A 22,679-nucleotide genomic window follows, 5' to 3' on the forward strand; every position below is an offset into this window, starting at 1 on the left:
TTTCTGTGACTAGTTCTTATTAATCAGAAGACATTGGAGAAGTACCTTATAATTTTTAAAAAGTAGAAAAAGAAGGAGGAATGTTACGGAATAAAAGGGACTTAGAACCCATTACCAGATCTTTGGACTGTGCTTAGATCATGATTCAAACAGCCAGCTGTAAAACTTTTGGGGGACAGTTGGTATCATTCGAATATGGGCTTGGTATTAATTTATATTCCGGCTTAATTATTAATTTTGTTAGGTGAGATAATGGTGTGGTGTTTATGTTCTTTTTTAAATAGACTTTATCAATTAGAGATGTATACCAAAGTGTTTCTGGGTAAAATGTTCGGATAAGGGATTTGCTTTTAAAGTATTCTAAGAAGAATGGCAGTAGGGGATAGGGTGTAGGTATAACCATGTTGATTAAATATTAATCATTGTTGAAGCTAAGTGATGGGTAATGGGGCTTCATAGTCTTTTTTCTACTCTTTGTATAAGTTTAAAATTTTCTGTAATGAAAAGTTTAAAACACCAAATATAAAATTACCATGTAATTATTGTAGAAGACTGAAAGAGAGAAAAGCTTGAGAAAATAAAAAGAACATGATCCCACCAGCCAGACATACCTGCCATTATCATTTATACCCTTCTAGTCTTTTTTCCCATATGTAAATATATATGTATACAATAAAATATAATACAAGGTCATTCGACATCTAAAATGTCTGACTGAGCTGATATGGTAACCTTCCCATGAATATCATGCATAATAGTTCTCAGCATCATGGTGGTTCCAAGCATTTTGGTGTATAGATATATCATGATTTATTTAACTGTATCACTGCCATTGGGCTTTTAGGTTGTTTCTTTTTAAAAAAAGATTTTATTTATTTGAGAGGGAGAGAGAAATAGCAGCAGAGATAGCGAGACAGAGCATGGGTGGGGAGGAGAGGGAGAAGTAGACTCCCCACAGAGCAGGGAGCCCAATGTGGGGCTCGGTCCCGGAACCCTGGGATCATGATCTGAGCTGAAGGCAGCTGCTTAACCAACTGAGTCACCCAGGCACCCCTTTTAGATTATTTCTTGTATTTTGCCCTGGAAACATGAGCATCACTATAGGTAAATGATTGTTCATATCGAGATATAGTCGTTTGAGCCACACTCGTAGAAATGGAGTCACAGGGTCAGAAAGTACATGCAGTGTACAATGTGATCCATATTGCAAGCGCCCCTCCAGGAAGGTGGTACCCTTTTGTACCTACCCCAGCAGTAAAAGAAATGCCTGTCCTTCTGTACTTGCGAATCCAGAAGACAGACGGGCTCAGACCGGGAGCGAGTGCACGGAGCGACGCAGGGTAGCCGTCCCACAGAGGCATCTCTGGCTCTGACATTGGATGCATCATCGCCAGGGCATGTAGGGAAAGGCAGGGTTAGCGGCAGTGGGCATCTGCTTGGTGACATGAGCTTGTGTTCTGTCCGGGAAGGGGCTTGGGCTTAAGGAGAGCCCGTGTCTCTGGCCCTGCAGGGGAGCTCTCCATCTGGCCTGGACACCTGCCTGAGGCTTCAGATCAGTAGCATATACTGTGCACCTCATTCTCGTGTTTACGAGGTCCCATCTCTTGGACTCTCCGCATAGATGGCTTAGCCTGCATTTTGGTGTGGTACTTCCTTGTCTAGGCATCCGTAGAGACAAGATCGCCCAGAAGGTCCCCTTTTGCACATCTCTGAAGCTCAACATACCTTCCAGCTCTCAACCTTGCTTCAGTACCTTTCAGGTTATCTTGGTATTGGTGGCTCGCTCATCAGTGTGGTCTGTTGCAAAATCTCCAGTGGGTTTACATTTTGTGGCTTTCGTACAACAGTTGTAACATTGACCTGGAACTGCCGGTTCTGTTTATGCCCATGCCGTATGCGGTCGTCCTTAGCAGTGCCTTGTTCCGCTCCACCCGTCAGAGATCTCTGAGACTGTCGGAGGACAGGCTCCGGAAACGAGCTTTCTGTCCAAGGTTCTCTAACGTAGTGAGCTTTTCTTTAGAAAGCTGGTTCAAGTATAGCGTTGTTTTGTTTTTTAAAGATTTTTTTTTTTAGATTTTATTTATTTATTTGACAGACAGAGATCACAAGTAGGCAGAAAGGCAGGCAGAGAGAGAGGAAGGGAAGCAGTCTCCCTGCCGAGCAGAGAGCCCGATGCGGGGCTCGATCCCAGGACCCTGGGATCATGACCTGAGCCGAAGGCAGAGGCTTTAACCCACTGAGCCACCCAGGTGCCCCTGTTTTTTAAAGATTTTGTTTATTTATTTGACAGACAGAGATCACAGGTAGCCAGAGAGGCAGGCAGGGAGAGAGAGGGGGAAGCAGGCTCCCTGCTGAGCAGAGAGCCCGATGGAGGGCTCGATCCCAGGACCCTGAGATCATGACCTGAGCCGAAGGCAGAGGCTCAACCCACTGAGCCACCCAGGCACTCCCAAGTATAGCATTTTAAGGTAGTCAAAAAGAAAAGACGATCAATTGGGCATCCAATCCACAACCTAGGAAATGAAAGAGTATCACTGAAATTACCCTGGATACAGCCCCCCTTTAGTGTAGAAAACAGAGTATTTAAAATACAGTGAACTGATTCTCCCTGTTCCTTCAGGGAAATTGCATCCTAGTGAAAACACCTTTGAACTTCATCATCTTTGCATTCTTTTGTGTTAAGCAAATTTTTGTTAGTTGGACACACATCCTTAAAGGGTATCTGGAATCTGCCACTGTGTCAGAAACACAGCTGAGGCACCGCGGGTGTCCCAGGGAGCACACGAGTAAGAGTGAAAGAAGGGGTTATAAGCCCCCACCTCCTATCGGCAGGCATTGTTAGGTCATGGGATTGCCTTCTTGTGCAAAGCTTAGAATGGAATGTATAGGAACCCCCAAATTAGAGAGCCTCCCCCACAACACACCCCAGAGGAACTTACCTGAGCGGTAAGTTTCTAAAGTGTAGTTGATGTTGATTTTTTTTTTTCTTTTTTAAATGTGAATTTGTCCAAGACCTCCTCCAGGGGCTTGGCCTGACTCTCCCCACTTTACCCTTTACCCTGTGTGTCGGGTCCTCGCCACGTCCCAGCTACATGTTGCGGGATAGCTGGGGAGGAAGGAGCCGCGCGTCGTGAGTGACCAAAGTGGGGCGTGGACTGCGTGAGGTGTTCTTTCTGCTTCATTTTCCCCTCAAAGACTCTTGAGGTGCTGCTAGTATCTCTGTCCGAAGGTGAGTGGGAAGACAGCGGGTTTTGAACAGTGGGGTAACTTGCCAGAGATCTCACCGAATGGGGCTGCGGCATGGCCCTGGCGTCGGGAGCTGGGAGTTCCTCTGGAGAGGAGGCAGTTTGAGGACAGCTGGCTCCCAGCTGAATGGTGAGAATCTTGACCCTGAGCAGTTTATGCCCAAGTTTGGGGTCGGCCGACGGCGACGGATTGGGGCGCTTGCCTATTGTGGTCATGATTGTTCTACGACTAACCGTGATTGGCTGTATTTTGACTCTTGATTGTTGCAATATGATGGAAGTTGTGGGGCACCAGGTCCAGTTGTAATGCCTCGTATTCCTCCCTGTGTTTCTTTCTAAGGCTGCGCTAATGAAGTATCCCAAAGTGGGGGGTTTAAAGCGGCAGGAATCCTCTCATGTTCTGGAGGCGGGAAGTCTGAAATCAGGGCGTTGGTAGGATTGGCTCCTTCTGTGGCCGTGAGGGAGCCTCTGCTCCTTGTCTCTCTCCTGGCTTCTGGCGGTCTGCTGGTGATCTTTGGCGGTCCTCACTCCTGACCTCTGCCTCTATCTTCACGTGCTGGTCTCATGTGTGTCTCAGTGTGTCCAGATTGCCCCCTTTTGATAAGGACATTGGTCCTTTGGAGTAGGATCCCCTCCAGCGACTTCACTTTAACTTGATTATCTCTGTAAAGACTCTGTCTTCAAAGACAGTGCTCTTTGGTACTGAGAGTTAGGGATCCAGTAGATCTTTTTCTGGAGGAGAGTGGAGAGGGACAAATCACCCCTGAGCACCCCCATTCAACATGGTGCCACAGAGTACCCACAGTGCTCCTGTGCTTGACCCTGAGCACCTCCATTCAACGTGACACCAAGAGTACCCATAATGCTCCTGTGCTTGACCCTGAGCACCCCCATTCAACATGGTGCCACAGAGTACCCACAGTACTCCTGTGCTTGACCCTGAGCACCTCCATTCAACGTGACACCAAGAGTACCCATAATGCTCCTGTGCTTGACCCTGAGCACCCCCATTCAACATGGCGCCACAGAGTACCCACAATGCTCCTATGCTTCACTTGAGGGCAGGATTCTCCACTGTCCAGATGCCCCAGGGATTCAATGTGGCTTTCTTGGTTTGGGGGACAGTTGACAGGGCTCCCCACAGCCCAGTCTCTGCAGGCCCAAGCAATTGGGGTGGGAAAATAAGAGATTTTGAGTTTTTTATTATTTAATTACTTGATGAGGAAAGTATGAGGCCTGGTGACATCCAGTAATGATCATTTTCCCTTGAGACACTGAGGGGTCAGCTTCCTCTGAGTCTTCTATAACAAAGCAAACAAGCATGGCTTCTCGACAGTGAGCGGCTTTAAGCCGGGGATTTGGGGTCTTGCCAGCTGTCCCTGTCTCCTCGTTCTCCAGGAAGAGCCACACGTCCTTGAGCACACCTTGCCCTAGAAGCATGGACAGTAGTCACAGCGTGTTCCTTCTGTGAGTTTCTCTCGAGGAGGAGAATGTGATCGAAGGCATCAGGGAGAATCAGACCCCACATTCGAGCTTTCCATAAGGATCTTCTGTAACCAAAATAGGCATCCGAGGCAACCTCAGAACGCGGGTCTTTTCGGTTTATCATTTTGTCCTTAAGCGTTCTAGCCAGTAGGACGAGGGGAGTGAGTGGCGAGCACCAGGTCCGGAGCTCTCTCACTGTGCGTGTGTTTACAGACACCAGCTGGAGACGCCGGGTCATTACTCCCATCTGGCTGCGTTCTACGAGGACAAGAAAGGGGTGCTCCACGCTGGGCCGGGGAGAGGCAGCAGCCTGCCCCCCATCTACTGGCTGCCTTCCATCCACCGATACATGTACCCCGAGATGAAGGTAGGGCTAGCCGTGCGCTCACACGGTCCTGGGCTCGTGTCTGCTACCATGGTTGGTGGTTTTTGTTTTTAATTCATAAGGAATTCATGTCTGGGACCTATGCCCAAAGTCTGGTTTTGATGGGTTTCTGACCTAAGCATTTGGGTTCTTTTAAAACACAAAGCAGCAGTATGTTTTCTAGACGTGTCTGTCACCATGGAGCAAAGCCACGTGTCAGGCTAGGCCAGTCTTGGTCACGTCCTAGCCGGGGCGGGGAAGGGGGCTTTGATCCTGGTATTGGCTGAGATCGTTTAAAACCAGACCCTTGGGGCGCCTGGGTGGCTCAGTGGGTTAAGCCGCTGCCTTCGGCTCAGGTCATGATCTCAGAGTCCTGGGATCGAGCCCCGCATCGGGCTCTCTGCTTGGCGGGGAGCCTGCTTCTCCCTCTCTCTCTCTGCCTGCCCCTCTGTCTACTTGTGATCTTTCTCTGTCAAATAAATAAATAAAATCTTAAAAAAAAAAAAAATCCTCATTCTCCTCCACTCCCAACATTTAAAAAAAAAAAAAAAACAAAAAAAAAAAACAGACCCTTGAACTGAAAAGATGAAAGAAGAACGTGATGAATAGATGGACTGTTTTGTGGTTACCGTCTTCCTGATGCTGCCTTATCACATTTTGTTCCAAAGTCCTTTGCCTGGGTGCCGGAATGTGTTCCTTCACATTTCACAGCCTGAGGTGTTGGGAGGCTGCCGAGATGAGTAGGAACGTGAAGCTCCTTCTCCCTCCCCTGCAGGTGGTCACAAGTTACGTCAGGGGAAACAGAGCTTCCTGGTGGAGATTCTGTGCCGGGGTTTGAGGGAAAACTCTGGCATCTTCAAAAAGGAGTTGGTCCCTGAAGTACTTGGCTGGGTGAGAAGTAAGGGATGCTGATTCCAGACCGAGGGGAGGCTCTGGGGAGCCGTGGTCTGTGGCTCTCTCAGAATGCAGGCATTCTGCCAGTATTTGTCTATACCTGGTGCGGCATCTTTTTTAAAAATTTTTATTTATTTATTTATTTTAAAAGATTTTATTTATTTATTTGACAGAGAGAGATCACTAGTAGGCAGAGAGGCAGGCAGAGAGAGAGGGGAAGCAGGCTCCCCGCTGAACAGAGAGCCGGATGCGGGGCTCGATCCCAGGACCCTGAGATCATGACCTGAGCCAAAGGCAGAGGCTTAACCCACTGAGCCACCCAGGCGCCCCTCCCTTTTTTTTTTTTTTTTTTTTAAGTAAAGGATTGTTTCATCCCTGTTTTCCAGAAAAACCAAGTGAGGTCTGTGAAGGTTCAGTGACTTAAGGCCTTACGGCTAGGAGTTAGAGCCAGGATTTAAACCTGGGACTTGAGCCACAGCTAGTACGCGCTCCCCACCAGCTCTGCGGAGAGGTGGGTGGAAGAAAGTACAAGGCAGGTTCACAGGACAGAGATGCCACAGGTTCGGCTTCAGACTGCCACGGTCAAGTGCAGTAAAGTGAGTTCGATGCAGTGTTTGGTTTCCCAGTGCAGATGAAAGTTACGTTTACACCACGCTGTAGTTTCTTAAGGGTGCAATAATGCTGTGTCTAAAAAAAAAAAGTGTACGTACCTTAAGGAAATAATTTATTGCTAAAAATGCTAATCATCTGTGCTTTCAATGCATCAGTGCTCTCAGCTTTCACTGATCACAAAAGACCATCACAAATATAATGAAAAAAATACTTTTAAGATTTATTTCTTGGGGCGCCTGGGTGGCTCAGTGGGTGGGGCCTCTGCTTTCGGCTCAGTTCGTGGTCTCGGGGTCCTGGAGTTGAGTCCCGCGTCGGGCTCGCTGCTCGGCGGGGAGCCTGCTTCCCTCTCTCTCTCTGACTACTTGTGATCTCTCTCTGTGAAATAAATAAACAAAATCTTTAAAAAAAAAAAAAAAAGATTTATTTCTTTTAGAGAGCATGAGTGGGAGGGGGAAGGGAGGGAATCTCAGGCAGACTCTGCTGAGCATGGAGCCTGACATGGGGCTTGATCTCATGACCCTTAGATCATGACCTGAGCCGAAGCCATGAGTTGGGTGCTTAACCGACTGAGCCACCCATGCGCCCCAATAATAATGACAATTTTGAAAAATTGTAAGAGTTACTAAAATGTGACACAGAGATGCGATGTGGGCAACTGCCATTGTGGGAAAATGACACCAATAGACTTGCTCGGTGCAAGGTTGCCACAGACTTTAATTTATAAAAAATGCAGCAACTGCGGAGCCCAGTAAAGTGAAGGGCAGTAAAATGAGGTCTGCCTGTGGTTTGACTGGAGTCGAATTTCCGCGTCAATTGACCAGGAGAGAAAGGATTGGAAAAATAGGTTGGAATCAAATTGTAGAGAACCTTAAATACTTGACCATTGGATTTGAACCCAGAGGGTACCAGTTAGGGTCTTGTCGGGAAAACAGAAACTATGTTAGGTATTCCAAGATTCTTCATTTTTTAAAAGATTTTATTTATTTGACAGAGCACAAGCAAAGAGAGTGGCAGGGAGAGGGAGAAGCAGCCTCTCCACAGAGCAGGGAACCCGATGTGGGACTTGATCCCAGGACCCTGGGATCATGACCTGAGCCAAAAAGTCAGACACTTAACCAACTAAGCCACCCAGGCACCCTCCAAGATACTTTAATACAGAGAATCCATAATCTAGGCACTGGAAGGCTGAAAGAGCAAAAAGGGAGCAAGGGAATCTGGATATTTGTATTTATAGATAGCTCCCACCTTCTGTTAGCTACCCCAACGTTAATGGTTTGAATTAATACATATTTACTATCTCACGGTTTCGGTGAGCCAGGAATTCAGGCATGTTTTGGCTGGGTCCTCTGCTTTTTGGTCTCCCATGAGACCGTAGTCAAGGTTTCAGCCAGGAGTAGGGTGTTGTCTGAAGGCTTGACTGGGGAAGTATCCACTGCCGAGCTTACGCGGTTGTTGGAGGATTGGTTTCCTTGAGGGCTCGTGGGCTGAGGCCTTCAGGACGGCTGCCTCTGTGTTGTCCGTAGTCCGTAGCAGGTGGGTCTCTCCAACACAGTGGCTTGGTTCATCAAAGTCAGCAAGCGCAAAAGTCTCCTAGCGAGGGGGAAATCAAAATCCTTTGTAACCTAACTGGGAGTGACGGTGCTGCGGAGTCGCCATCTTCTGTTGGTTAAAGCAAGTTTCTCGGGAGAGAGGATTACATAAGGCTGTAAATACCAAGAGGTGGGGATCACTGAGGGCCCTCTTAGAGGCTGCCTGCTGTGTGCACCCTCCCAGGCCTGGGATAACAGAAGCCAGGATAACATTATCAAAACTTCCTCAAGGGGTTTGAGGAAGGGCCCTACACAGCCTGTGCTCAGGTGTCTTAGGCCCCCTGCACCTGCTGATGCTGGACCCTCTGGGGGGTGTGGCTCGGCTGCAGCTGCTGGGAGAAGCTGGAGGCCCGAATCAGAGATGTCCTCTGCTGCTGGCGAAATACTAGCAGGAGTGAGACACTGAAGAGAGCTCCTTCTCCTTCCCTTCTGCCTTCCAGCCCGTCGTTTCATCCCAGGGGAGGAATATAACAGGAAGCCAGCTGCCACGGGAGTCCAGGGAACGTCACTTAAAGAGTTCCCCACACCACAGCATGCCCTGAGAGGCAGTAATTAAGAAATGTTCCTTAAGGGTCATTAGGCGATTCTGGGTCTGTATTGACTGAACCCTGATCTTGTCCTCACCACTTCTAACTCTGACCCACTTTTTCCTTCTCAAATTGCTGCTGGGCTATCTCAAACCCACAGGGAGGTGCGACATCTGACCTGGGTGTCCCCAGATTCCTCCTCCCCATAGGCCAGGAAGGAGGGACAGCAGGGAGAGAAAGGAAAATCGCCTTCTGGTTTTTTTTTTTTTTTTTTAAGATTTTATTTATTTGACAGACAGAGATTACAAGTAGGCAGAGAGGCAGGCTTGGCAGGCAGGGCGGTGGGGGAGAGAAGCAGACTCCCTGCTGAGCAGAGAGGGACCCTGGGATCACGACCTGAGCTGAAGGCAGAGGCTTTAGCCCACTGAGCCACCCAGGTGCCCCTGTTTTTTGTTTGTTTGTTTGTTTTGTTTTGTTTTGCTTCATTGAGGGCAGCTCACGAGCACACACGTCAAACTCTAGCTCCCGCAGGGGCAAGGGTACTTGGATAGGTCGCAGATGGAAATGTGCATGATCTTTTTACAAAACAATTTGTAAGTACTTGTTAAAAATACCCGTACCCTTCGCTTTGGCAGTCCCGCTCCTTGGCATCTGCCCTATATTTATAAACCACCAGAATACAGTGATGTCCCTCTCAGCGTGTTGAAGTCAGCAGTGTAGAGAGTGGTGGAAAGTGAGAATGCCCCATGTATTAGACAGCCGGCATCAATAATGAACTAGAGCATACATCGTTGACGTGGAGGGTCTACCAGGAAGTGTTTTTGGGTGAGAACAGCAAAGTGCAGAAAGCTATATGTGATACAGTCACGTGCTTTTGTCCAGTAATCACAGCCTCAGGTGTGGCACGCATACTACACGCACACATCAGCGTGGGACACGGCTTCGCTCTGCACCAGGTTACTAATACATATATTACCCAGGGGTGAGATAAGATATGGATGGACGGTGTGGATAAGTGTAACAAAGGAAAGGAGCAGGAGAAAAATGACAGCACTTGAAACAGTGGCATATATATGACCAGTGGTCCTTTATGGAATATCGCATATATGTACATATAAAGAAATGTCTATAGAAGCTTTCTCTTGAAATATTTTGTAGTCACAAGTTAAAAAAAAAAACAGAAATATGTAGTTCAGTGAATTTTTACAGAGTGAACACACCTTTGAAGAAAGGTTTACAGTAAGCGTTTAAAGTTGGGGTCAGATCTGGGACGGTTGTAGAGACAAAAATCACTGGCAAGGGAGGAAGGAAGGTTTGAGGCCTCTCTGATGGGTCTGGCACTGCCTGGTAGATGTTCCGCCTCGTGAGGGGGGGAAGTGGGAGAGAGCGTAAGGACTGCGCCCCAGGAGCAGATGGAGTCCCTGGGTGGCGGGTACAGGATGGAGGGGAGGCGAGGGATGGAGACAGAGCCCACAGGGTCACCGGCCACAGCTAGGGAGTGAAGAGAGCCTGGAGCACATGCCTTGGAAGGCCGGAGGGAAAATGTGAAGGTGGGAGCTGTGTGAGTCAGGAGATGAGTTTCCTATAAAAGCTACAGCAAAATGAGGCCCCGACCTGGGAAACAGATTTAGGTGAAAGCAAGAGAAACGTCCCTTGATGTAACCCCTTCCCTCATTGCCCGGATACAGCCCCGGCCCCGCACCTCAGCTATTAGAAGTTCCCAGGAAGTAAAGTGTTGTCTCTTGTCTCCGGGCCTTTGCACACACCAGTCTCTCTGTCAAGAGCACCGTTGGTCCAGTTCCTCCTCCATGTTCGAGCTGAGACACACCTGTCTCTCTGAGAATCGGGTCGGGTGCCTCCTGTGAGCTCCTGCAGTCCCTGCCCCTTCCGTCAGCTCTCAGGCTCGGATTGGATGGCGGGTACACGTGCTTCTATCTGTAGTCCCTACACTATATGGGGGGCCAGGGCTGGGCCTTTCCAAGGTTCATTGTTGGACTGAGCCTACTTCGCACAGTTAGCACCAAGTTAGCATGTGAGAAATATTTCTTGTCCGAGTGCGTCTGTGTGTGCATCCGTGAATGGATGAGTAAGTGAGACCAGAATTAAGGACTGATCATTTATTCTGGGATCCTAGGGCCCCGGACATGTTTAGGCAAAACACTGCTGGGCCTTTATGCAGAGGAGGAGCATGAAGGGGCATGGGCGCCTGTTCCTGTCCCCTTTTCTGAGTAATTTTGTGAAAGATTGGGGTTGGAGCAATCTGACCAGACCTGGTGGTTCAGGGCCTCTCCTGCTGGCAATCTGGGAGAGGCGTAGCACAGGGACGGACAGGGACCCTCAGTAGAGGGCAGCCTTTCTGCCAGTGGGGGGTAAGTGAAAGGCGCAGGTGTGGGGACAATGCTGTCCCAGGAGAGGGTGGCTCATGCGGCGTCTCCCCAGGGCTCCCCACCAGCAAGCCCAGCACTGGTGTGGGCACAGCTCCTCAGACGTCCTCTCGCCAGCGCCCCCAGTGGGTGGTGAGCGCTATTGCTTCTGACACAAGCGTGGAAGTGACCTTCCAAAAGCACGGCTGAGGGACAGAGCCCGAAGATTTCCTGTTTCATCAGCGCCTCCGTGCTGAGCATTTCATGTGTTTTTTTTCTCAGATGGTCCTGAGAGCCATGTGAGGGATGGGATTTCACAGATCAGGAGAGTGAACAGGAAATGTTGGCTAACGTCCCCCAGGCCTCCCATCAGTAAATGGCAGAGCTGGGATTGGAATTCAGCTTTTCTGGGGTCAGAGCTCCTGGGGACTTCCTGGCCCAGGGCTCCTAGAAGCAGCCTTGGGGGGCAACAGGCTCCTTGCACTTGGCAGGAAGGAAGAGGCTGGACCCCACGTGCAGCGTTACTGAGCACGGAGGCCCGCGCTGTCCTACCTGTAACCTGCACACTCAGCTTCCCACAGTAGCGCGCCCGTACACATGGGGAGCTCACCACCTCACCCCTTCCAGGGCTCAGCAGTGGTTTTGAGTTTTTGAGTTGAATGTTCTCTTTGAGGCTGTACTGTCGATTCAGAAACTTTTCTGCCTTTTCAAAAATTACGTTCAGCTTTGTTTCTTGCGCACCCCCTCTCCTGAGTAAAGCACTTCATGATCCTGAAACTCAGACCTCATTTCATTGTATCGGGGGAGCCGTTGGAGGATCGAAATCTCGTCTGAAAGTGAGGCTCTAAAGTGAATAACACCATTTTGTGCAGAAGTAGCCATCCCTCGGTGCCTCTGTTGGTTGTTCTGTGGAGTCTGTGGGAGGCGGGAGGTAGGTGTTTAGCGCGCAGCTGTACTGAGTCATTTTTCACATCTTGAATGGGCTTGTCTCTTCCTCTCCTTTATTTTTTTTCAGATCACACACCCAGCTGGCTGCATGTCTCAGTTTATCAAGTTCTTTGGAGAACAGATCCTCATCCTTTGGAAATTCGCCTTACTTCGAAAACGCATTTTGATATTTTCTCCCCCTCCTGTGGGTGTCGTGTGCTACAGAGGTAACTAGAAGCCAACATTCGGTTTTCTAGAGCAGAAACCTCCTGAGTCTTTGCATTGTTGACCAAGTTCAAAAGAGTTTGGGATGTCTCGGCGTGGAGGGGGGGGGTCCTAGGTTTCCAGCGTGGGAATATCAGGGTTGGCCTTGTGTTCTAGAATGGGCTCTGGTGGCAGAGCAGAAGTTGGGTTGGGCGAAGCATCCTTAGTCCGGTGGGAGAATAGATGTGAGAGAAGGTGGCCTCTGATACATTGAGTTGGTGGACGTTGGTGTGTGATGTGGGTCGTACGGTTCTGATGTGTGTGAGGCAATGGAGGAAGGGTTGGGATGACAAGGATGATGGGGCCACCAGATGGGGGCCCAGGAGGAGGAGAGGGGGTGGGGTGGTAGCCTTGGCCTTGTACATGAGGAGGACACCAGGCACCAATGCGGTCGGGTTGGGACCTTGGGGGAAAGTCGGGCTGGAGCAAGAGATCTGACAGGGGCACGCAGAGTGCCGGTGACCACAGGATGGATGGTGTCCCTCGGGGAGAGCCAGAGTGAGGGGAGGTGATGTAGGCCCAGGAGGTGAAGCAACACACCGGACGACAAAGGTGACTGAGCTGAGGCAGTCAGAAGGGCGGGAACCAGGAGACGCGGGGGTTACCACAGGCAGGAGTTACGGGGAAGGGGAGGGTCCACGGCACCAGATCCTAAGCGAGACCTCGTGAGGGAAGACTGGGAACCGTCTGTTGGCCGTGTGAGGCCTCCTTGGTGTCCCCTGAGATCGCGTTCCGCTGTGGGACGGGAAAGGCTGGCGCCCTGCCCAGACCGCTCAGAATGCCAGAGCTGCGCGCTGACCCGGGTTCAGGGACAGGCTGACTGCTGGGCGGGGGCGGCCAGCGGGCTGCGAGGGAGGAGGGGCACTCTCTTCCCCTCTCCGCTCCCGTCCCACAGTGTACTGCTGCTGCTGTCTGGCCAACGTCTCCCTGCCTGGCATCGGGGGCACCATTCCCGAGTCCAAGCCTTTCTTCTATGTGAACGTGGCTGACATCGAGAGCCTGGAGGTAGAGGTGTCCTATGTGGCCTGTGAGTACGGGGCCCTCCCCGCGTCCTGCCCACACGCCCTCCGCCCGAATCCCTGCTGGAAGTCGGGCTCCGGCCCTCCGGCTCCCGGGGGGCGCCTCCTCCTCGCAGATGCGGGGCTCCCGGACCCCTCGTTTCCTCGGCGGGGCCGGGCGGGCGCCTTTCGGGGTGGCCTCCAGGTTCCCAGACCCTGAACTCGGATGTCGCAGGCACCACAGAGAAGATTTTCGAGGAGAAGCGGGAGCTGTACGACGTCTACGTGGACAACCAGAACGTGAAGACGCACCACGACCACCTGCAGCCTTTGCTGAAGATCAACAGCGCCGACCGCGAGAAGTACCGGCGGCTCAACGAGCAGAGGTGAGGGGCAGGGGGCAGGGGGCGGGGAGTGGGGGCCGGGGGCTGGCCGCGCCCTGCCAGACGGGGCCCTGGGGTCTGTCTGTGAGGCCCGTGCTGCCCGCCCGTCCCCCGTGGTGCGTCGGTGTGGCACGTACCCTGGGGTGACTTCTTTTCGGTGGGCCTCAGGAGTCCGGGGACCCCAGGGACAGCACCAGCCTGGAATGAGCACCCAGTGAGCCTGGTGTTGTCAAGGTGCTTATACCTCCTCTCACCTAATTCTCAGACTTTGGTTCTGTGCCCTGCGTGGCCTCGTGCGGTATCAGTGGCGAGATCAGTAATATCGTCCCCATCATCCCTGTTGTCCCCATCATCCCTGTTCCGTGAGCGTTTAAGAAAGACGGTCGCTTGCCTGAGATCACACGGCCCGCAACTGGCCCCGCACCCCTGGGTTTGGACTCCAAGCCCCGTTTATTCCTTTCCCGTCCTTCTTCCACGGCTTTGGGGCCGGGGGCTGGGGCTGCCCTTCCTGGGGATGGGGGGGGGGGTGGCCCATGCAGGGGCCTGACCGAGGACCTGCCCGATGTCGGGGGTCCTGGAGCAGCATCGGGGCATGGTGGTGGCCTCCCTCCCTCCCCACAGGCAGATGCTGCTGTACTCCCAGGAGGTGGAGGAAGACTACAACCCTTGTGAGGAGGACCTCTTTGTGCTGTAAGTCAGCCCGGCGCGTGTGGGGTTTCCCTGAGGATCCCGCAGCACCCCCCGCTTTGGGCCTCCCGTCACCCTCCGCAGCCCAGGCACGTCCTTTGTTGCTGCCAGCTGCGCTGGGAACTGGGCTCCGTGTGGAGTCCCCGCGAGCCCTGAGATGCCATCGCGGGGACCCCCCAGACAAGGAGAGAAGCAGGGAAATTCAGAGAAAATGGGAGTCCCCACGTGTCTTTCCCGTGAGCATTCCCTGCGGATGTCCACTGCATAGACGCGTCTGTCCTTCAGGACTCAGGGCTTCTCCATCGCCTTGTTTGAATAAAGCCGTTCCTTACATTCGGTATTTGGGAGAATTAGAAATTAGGACTTTTGAACCCAGTGAAAGCTCTTTCCCCTGAATGTGATGGTGGTCGGGGCAGGACCCGTGGTTGGTATACCTCACGGCATTTGTCTCCTGTCTGAGCAGCTGTGGGAAGCAGCGATCAGGGAGGAGGACAGAACAGCGCTTGCAACGGAAGCCATTCTCCCCGGTCCCTGTTGGTCTTCCTTCCCTGTGTCCTGGGGTGGGGGCAAGAAGGGGCCCTTACAGCTAGAATGGTGCCTGGATTGGAGACCTTTTTTTTTTTTTTTTTAATTTTTATTTACTTATTTGAGAGAAAGAGAGTGAGAGAAAGAGCGCACAAGCAAGGGGATCAGTAGGCAGAGGGAGAAGCAGGCTCGCAGGGAGCCCATTGTGGGGCTCGATCCCAGGACCCTGAGATCATGATCTGAGCCAAAGGTAGACATTCAACTGACTGAGCCACCCAGGAGCCCGACAGCTTGGAAAACTTCTGATAAAGTGTACTTCCCAATCCTCCCATGATGTTGACATGTAACAGTGTATGGAATTGAGCAAAGAGCCCACAGTGTCGTCAAGGTGTGACACATTCTGCTACATCTGAAATTCCTGAGAGTTGAGAGTTGCTTTGGGCCCGAGGAGCCTTTGCCGAGCCTGAGACCCCTGTGGAACACAGCTAAAAAGTCAGGAGAATGAATGCCTTTTCTGCAAATGACTTGTGTATTTATGTAGTACCACAAACCCATGGCATTCAAATCATGCTCAGTGTATAATCCCACTACCAGCAGCAGCAGCAGGAAAAAAAAAAAAGCGAATCAAAGGAAAACAAATACCGGGAGCCATGGCGGTATTGGTGCCTATCAATGTCTCCGTCAATGTCCCTGGTGCCTTCCATGTCCCCGTCACCCCTGTCTCCCAGCTTTGCTGGCTGTGAGACCTCCCTGGGCCTGCCCCGGCTCCTGAGCCCCAGCTCTGCCCGGCATGCTCTGTGGGGTCTCAGGCCCCCGGTGGCTCAGGCTGGGGGCCAGACCAGCTCGGCGCCCTGCTCTGTTCCCACCACGGCTCGCCCCTGCTGCTGGCTCCCGTGGCCTATCCCCAGGGCTGTGAAGGTGAATTTCAGTTTCTCACGTTCAGTCTGGACCTCAGAGCTGCATCATCAGTGGGTTGGGGTTTTGTTTGTTCTTTCTCCTCCCCTTATGACTAGGAGGCAGAGGAACACAGAGCACGGGAGCGCAGTACAGTGTCTGTAGGAACCTTCCACAGGAAAGTTGGGTTTCGGCAGTCAGGCCATCACTGGTTCAAAGACTTTTCCAATCATACTGCGGTTAGTGTCCGTGGTTTCTTTACTAAACCTAGTGCCAACCCTGGAACTTTGGTCCTAAAGTTTCCTTATTTTCAGGACTATTTCTGAGTTTGAAACCATTTAAAAGTCCCAGTTCCTCATGTGGGGATGATTGGGTGACTTGTTTTGTTTTGGCTTTTCTGCCCTCCCTTCCCTGTGTCTTCTCTGGCGAATGCAGGTTTTTCTTAGAGCAAAACAACCGGATATTTCAGACTTTGCTGGAGGTGTCCGCCAGTCAAGACAAAACTCTGACCGCTGAGCATGCCCGCGGCATGGGTCTAGACCCCCAGGGAGACCGGAGCTTTCTGATGGACCTGCTGGAGGCCTATGGCATCGACGTCATGTTGGTCATCGACAACCCCTGTTGCCCCTAGGAAGAGTGAGCCAAGGCTGGTGAGCCTCCCTCACGTGGGGATTTCACAACGGGCCCCAGAAGACCTCATTTTTTATTAAGTTGACACAAAGGATCATGGTTTCTACTTTCCAACAAATGTGATGTTTGCAGTCTCCTTTCTTCCCTTCCTCCCTAGTGGTAAGACAAGACCATCTTGGTTTTATGTCCTGCTTTGGTACGATGCTGGAATCCACCACTTTCTCCCAGAGCAGAGTATCTCATCTCCTTGTTGAGTGGACTTTGAGCAGATGCAGTGAAGGCCATCTGTCACCAGGAGCGGGCCAAGCTCTGGAAACACTGGGCAGGACTATTCAGAAAGTCTCTGTGGTTTTCATCCCTTGAGGTACTGGAGAATGAGAGCGCTGTCCCCGGACAGCTGTGGACGTGCGTCTCCTGGAGGTGGAAGCTAGACCTCATGACCCTTCGTGGTTTTTCTCCATTCCGGGAATCCGGTGTTAGGATCAAATCCCTTTCCCTGGTCACTGGGGCGAATCTGAGTCTTGTCTATTCTTGTGAGCAGAGATCTCAAAGAGGAACAAAAGGATGTTTCTGTCGCGAAGGAGGAGCTTCTCTAAGCACAGAATGACAGGAAGAGGTTTCTTAGCAGCCAGCTGGAAAGTCAAACTGTAGAATGAAGCCTGCAGCTTTCCGCAGAGGAAACTGGTGGGGGCCACCCCATCGGCACTCCTCCCTTCCCCGAGTCCCCCTCTAGGGACATCCCTAGACTCCCCTCTAGGGATGGCCCTGGAGCTTGCAAGCAAATTCATTATACAATGTAGTTTCTTTGAAGGGCTAATGATCCTTTTGGGGTAATTTAGGTCTTTTTAAAGGGTACTGTTTGTTGCCTGGAAAGGCAGAGCAGTTGGGGTTCAAACAGGATAGAGAAGACGTCTCTCCATCTGAGAGTTCTCTGGACACATCATAGCAGAGCCTCTAGATAAAACAGAGATTGACTGGATCTGAGCTGGTCACTCTGACTTTGGAGCAAGACTGTACCAGTTGGGAGCCCCTCACAAATTTCTCTTCCGTGGAGATGACATTCCTTGAGCTAAGTAGTTGGGGCCAGAGTGCACATGTGTCAAGAGCGAATTTGACAGTGCCTTCACCTGGGGAAGTGGTTGGAACCCCTGAGTGTCCCTGATGAGTTCACCTGCATCCCCCTGACATGACTGAAATGACTCCCGCCGGTCCCTGCCTCTTCTCTTCGACTGGGCATCCCAGGGATGCCAACTTCGAGGAGACAGTGGTTGTTTGAAGCCAGTTCTCATGGGTAGAGTTTAGGTCTTTTTGGCCATAGGATTTTGACTTGGTCTTCTGGGTTGTTGGTGACAGTTTCTTCCCTTTCGCCCTTCTTGCCTGGCTGTGTCGCTGGCCTAGCTGTCCACGTGTCCATCTCTGTGACCGGGTTCCAGCCAGGCTAATACACACGGCAGAGAAAGAACTTTCGAATGGATGGATCACATGTCTCGTCTCAAGACTAGCTTTTTAGGCCTCATTGCTTTATTCAGAGACATTTTCACTGTAGCTCCTTGATACGGGACTCAAGACTAAAGAAATTCACATGTACAAATGCAAATACCTACTGGTTAATCAAAGTAGCATCTTTTATGTAAATAGATCAATAAGTTTGGGCGTTGGCGTGTGAACTGTGCAGCTAACACTCGTCTCTCCTCTGCAGGGTGGGTTTAGCCATCATTTCAGTAACGTACATGTCTACAAAAGCAGCTTCGCCGCCACCTTCAAGAGCAGCCTTCTCTTGTCTCTGGGAAGGAGCGGACTTTCTGACCTCCTTCGAGTAACGGTTACTTTTCGTGGTGTCTGAATGCTCAAGGTTTTCAAAGTTAGGGGGTGGTGTGTCAGAAGCAGGGCTGGGGTGACAGGAAAGGTCGGGTTCTCTCAGTGGACATGGGCCCTCTTTTGGGGACCTGAGGGCTTTGTTGGAAGCCGTCTTTGAGCACGTCTGCGCCCATGCCCTCCTGCAGGCAGACACCTGTGTTTCTGTGGCTTTGTGACTTGATGCTCACAGGTGTTCATGTAAAGGTCATAAGCTGAAAATGAGGTTCTGGTATTTTCCTTTGATTGCTGGGTGGGGCTCTGGGCTCCTTGCAGCTCCACACCCTTCCAGGTGGCCGTGGGGCCTCTCTGTGCGGTCCCCTCACACTCATGCAGGGGGCAGGATGGGAGCCGAGGGGAGTGCACAAGCAAGCCTGGGCCCAGCTGACCCCGAAACAGAACCTCCCCCCCCCCACCCTGTATCCCTTCTGAGAGAGGACGCAAGGACTCGGTCCTTCCCTTTAGCTTGCTTCTGGGCCAGAAGTCCAGCGTCGCACCCCCGCCGGCTGGCTGAGCAGCATGCCCGGTGGTCGCTGTTCCCATCCCCTGAGTGTCTCTTGCGTGGACTGTGATAGGAGCCTCTTGTGTCTGACTCTGCTCCCTTCCCCCCGCCCTCTCCCCACTGTGTGCAGTTAGCTCCACCCAGCGTCCTTTGCCGCCCCTCTGCTAAGAGGGGAGCTGGGGGGTGAGGCGCCTGGCAGGACTCCCCGCGGTGAAAGCGGGAGCTAGAAGCCACACGGACCTGCTTTTCTGCCGTTGTTGAACAGTTTCTTTAAAACCCTTCTGCTTTTGTTCGGAAGACATGGCCAGCAGTCTTCCTTCCTGCCTCGTAGGTCCATAAACTCTGGAGGGGCAGGGATTCCTGAATCAGGGCTGGAAGCCTAGGGAGGAGGAGCTTGACTGATGATCGCCTTCTGCCCCCTCAACTGTTGAACCCCCCCCCCACCCCCGCCCCAATTGGCTTGGTCCTTCCGAGACCTTGAAGCCTGATCTGATGCCGTGCTGTGAGCCGTGTGCTCACCTGGAAACACAGCTGACCTGAGACATCTGGGCTGCTGTCATTCCTGAATCGGGTCTGACAAAAGCCAGGTAGCAAGATACCTTATGGGGCCAGGAATCCGGGCTTAGGGTTTACTGATGTCTAGCAAAATGGGACAGGGGCCTATTAAAGGGGGGTTTTTTCCAATTCTGCAGGCTTGGCAGATGGTAATATTCAGCCTTGGAGAACATGTCCAGTTGTGCTCTGGCTTAGGGGTCCCTTCAGGAGTCAGAAACAGTAGGATTTCTCTCTTACGAGAAACAAAAGTGTGCGCCGATTAGTTTAGCATCAGGGGTGGCTTTAGTTGGCGGGAAGCACTGCTTGGGCCTGGTGTAGATCTGTCCAGGGCGCCACCTGGAGCCTCGTCCAGCCCTCCGTCAGGACAGCCGTGGACTAGAAGGCACCTGCCCCCCGCAGCAGCCACCCAGCATGGCAGCTCTTCCGTGTGGCTCCTGGTGCTGAATTCATGGATTGTGATCGAAATCATCGAGCCCAGAATTTGCATCTCAAACTTACCTTGTTTCGTTCCCCACGACCATCAAGATGGGAATTTCCGGAGTAGCACCGGGCACAGACCTGTGCAGACTCATTTGTCAGTGTGACTACCGGGTATTGCAGTGAGAAGATAAAGGTAAGGATAAGTCATAGCTGGGTTGTTTTTCATTTTGGTGGTTAGGACGATGAACTTGCTGTTTGTCTTGATACACGGAAAGCCCTTCCGATACAATAAAAAGATGACATTATTCAGGGCCCTTAGGGAACCTTCTGTAAAGGGCAGTCATGAATTAAATTCTTAATGGTAGGACAGCAGCCCTCTGGGAAGAGGCAGGGACCTCAGGGACCTTTTTTTTTTTTTTTTCTTTTTCCTTTTTCTAAAACTGTATAGCCCAAGGAATGGATTAAGATACTTTCTCCAAGTCCCTGGACAGCTCAGACTTGCAGAAGTAAGGGCGCGGTAAGGTGCTGAATAAATGATAAGGCAATGGTCAGCCAGACGGTGAACTTGGCTTCATCAGGATATCCATTCTGAAATAGGCAAGAAAGTCAACTTGGGGACCAACGCATCACGCAGGGGCTTTCACCTCCTTGTCCAGTTCCTTGCTAGCAGGCTCGGAATCCGTGAGGGCCAGCCCGAAGATCTTCCCGCCACACCTCTCGGTCCTTCTTCCTGCCCTGCAGCAAGGCTCCCCGACCTGTCCCTTCTCATTTCAGGAAAACCGTTTTCTGATTCGGGTAGGGGAAGAGGAGGAGTCAAGGGCTCCTTACTCCTGAGTCGTGGATTTTTGAGATTCCATTGTAAGACTCATATACCTCTCTGTTCCCGGGAGCTGCTAGGCCAACTGTTGGGAGAAAGGCTAACTGTGAATTAAGTTCATGTTTTTCTTATAAGAAATGGGAGTTTATTTTTCTACCAATATTACTATGTGATGAATGGAGTGTGCAGATGTTGAAATGGAAGGAGATTTCCAAACTATAAGCCTTGAAAATATGTGAAGTTTTGTAATTTGGAAGCAACTGAGACCCCATAAACGTTTTAGTATTTGTTTTCGAGAGTGAGTAAGGAGACGGTGCTGTGAAGTCTGAACCGCGCTCTCTACGAGATGAATGTGACGGTCTGGGGGAGCATGACACGGTCCCCGAGCTTACGGAAAATTCTTGTACAGTGTGTGAACGTGGTAACGCTGATTAGGGAGCCTCTTACTAGAGCGGTGTGGTTTTAGAACCTGGCACTTTAATTCTTTTCTGGAGCCGGAATACAGGGGCAGGTGGATGAAACTGCATGTTTAGAAAGGAAGCGAAAATTTCCTAGTGCTTATAAATGAAGATGGAGAAATAAAGTCCTTTAGAGTTATTCTAGAAGCCCAGCATAACATGGGCTTTTAGCAGTAACATAACCTCAGTTCAGAAAATTTATTTACTTACGACGGGAGAAGGATAGGTGTGAATTACTTACGTTGGTTTTAGAATGCGGGTTTAGACTGACGATACATTTACTCTGCTTTTTTGGGGACAGGTAGGGAACACAGGGGTAGGTGAGGGCCTTAGAAATTAGCCAGGGATTATCCACAAAATGAAAAATCCACACAGTGGTCACCGAGTTAGCTGGTTGCAAATATATTTCATTGCTGTTGGAGGGAAAACTTCCTTAGGCCAAATCGAGCGAAGATAAAAGTAGGCAAGAATTCCGAGGGTGGCATCGGGAAGAGTTTGTAGAGGGCGCCCACAAGGACCCTCATTAGGAAGGGTAGAGAGTCTGTGCTTTCGAACAGACTGGGCGGGAGACTTTAGAGGTACAGAGTAGAGGAAAGCAAAATTAACCTGCTACCTACCTGAGCTTATTGTCTAAAATTTTTTATTTGTTGTAGGTCTGGGATATAAACCTTTTCTGAAAAAGGAATACTTGTAGCCTTGGAAAAATGGTCTTCCTCTTTCTCCCCAGTTAGGATCAGCGTAGCCTCCCTGTCGCCTCAAGTGTCAAAGCCCTACTTGGATTAATACCCCAGCGTAAGACTTAGAGCAAGAGGAGACACTGAGTCTATTTTTGTTTCAATTCTTTACCTCATAGTATGAAATTAGTAAGACAGTTGATCATTTTACCCTGAATACTAGCGCATAGAAGTATGTTGTTCTGTTTCGAATGGTAAGAATTTTAAGGGCCTGAAGCTAGGAGTAAATGTTTAACTGATTTGGTTCTGTGGGACCAGTGACATCTGCGTGTACCCTATCTGTAGATATCTGAACCAGACTGCGGGCAGAGAGGCTGATATAACTATATTTACAGAATACAGTTTTTACAATTAAAATTCAGATTTTAACATGTACGTGTCTGCTGCAGTCCTTCTCCGGCCTGAGAGAGGGGTTTGTGGTAGGCAGGAGGGGTGGCCCGCTGGAGGAGCAGGACCCGAGCGCCGACAGCCCGGGGATGACAGCGCACGCCGGCGAGTCTGGGGCCCTTTCTCAGAGAGGCCACGGTCCGCGTAAAACCACCTCCAGGCAACGAGAACCAGAGCTGGGCCTGACCGCACCATACAGGAGGGAGCCCTGCACACACACAGCCACACGCTCAAGGCTTATTTCATTTTTAACCTTTTGGGGAGTTCTTTTAAGGCAATACAGGGTGGATTCCTAATGTCAGTGGCGCTTGTGTTCAAAGCCGGGTTCCTCCTTTCCAAGGTATGTGACCCCCCCATCTGACGCCCTCTGCTTGCTAGGGCTGGGGTGAGAACTGAGGGAAGTCCTTGCGTGTGTAAAGAAGGCACCGGCACGTTGTCACTACAGCTGTGTGTGCGGACCAGCCATGGGGCTCAGCCAGCGGCTTGTGTCCGGGAAGACATTTGCTGGGGTTTTAGTGGAAATCATCCCTGCTTCTCAATAAAGCCTTAGCCAAAGGTTTCTGCA

General features: G+C 51.0%; 1 protein-coding gene across 1 annotated transcript in view; it reads left to right on the forward strand.

Annotated features, from left to right (window-relative positions):
- Positions 1–22,100, forward strand: part of DENND11 (DENN domain containing 11) — a 45,859-nt gene extending 23,759 nt beyond the window's left edge. The window contains exons 4-9 of the mRNA XM_046021374.1: positions 4,944–5,097; positions 12,095–12,233; positions 13,166–13,297; positions 13,504–13,654; positions 14,273–14,341; positions 16,193–22,100. Coding sequence (XP_045877330.1) covers positions 4,944–5,097; positions 12,095–12,233; positions 13,166–13,297; positions 13,504–13,654; positions 14,273–14,341; positions 16,193–16,388 — 841 coding nt within the window. The 3' untranslated portion in view covers positions 16,389–22,100. The remainder of the gene's footprint in view (positions 1–4,943; positions 5,098–12,094; positions 12,234–13,165; positions 13,298–13,503; positions 13,655–14,272; positions 14,342–16,192) is intronic.
- The last annotated feature ends 579 nt before the right edge of the window (positions 22,101–22,679 follow it).

Source organism: Meles meles, chromosome 10 (assembly GCF_922984935.1).
Source record: "Meles meles chromosome 10, mMelMel3.1 paternal haplotype, whole genome shotgun sequence".
Taxonomy (NCBI): Eukaryota; Metazoa; Chordata; class Mammalia; order Carnivora; family Mustelidae; genus Meles; species Meles meles.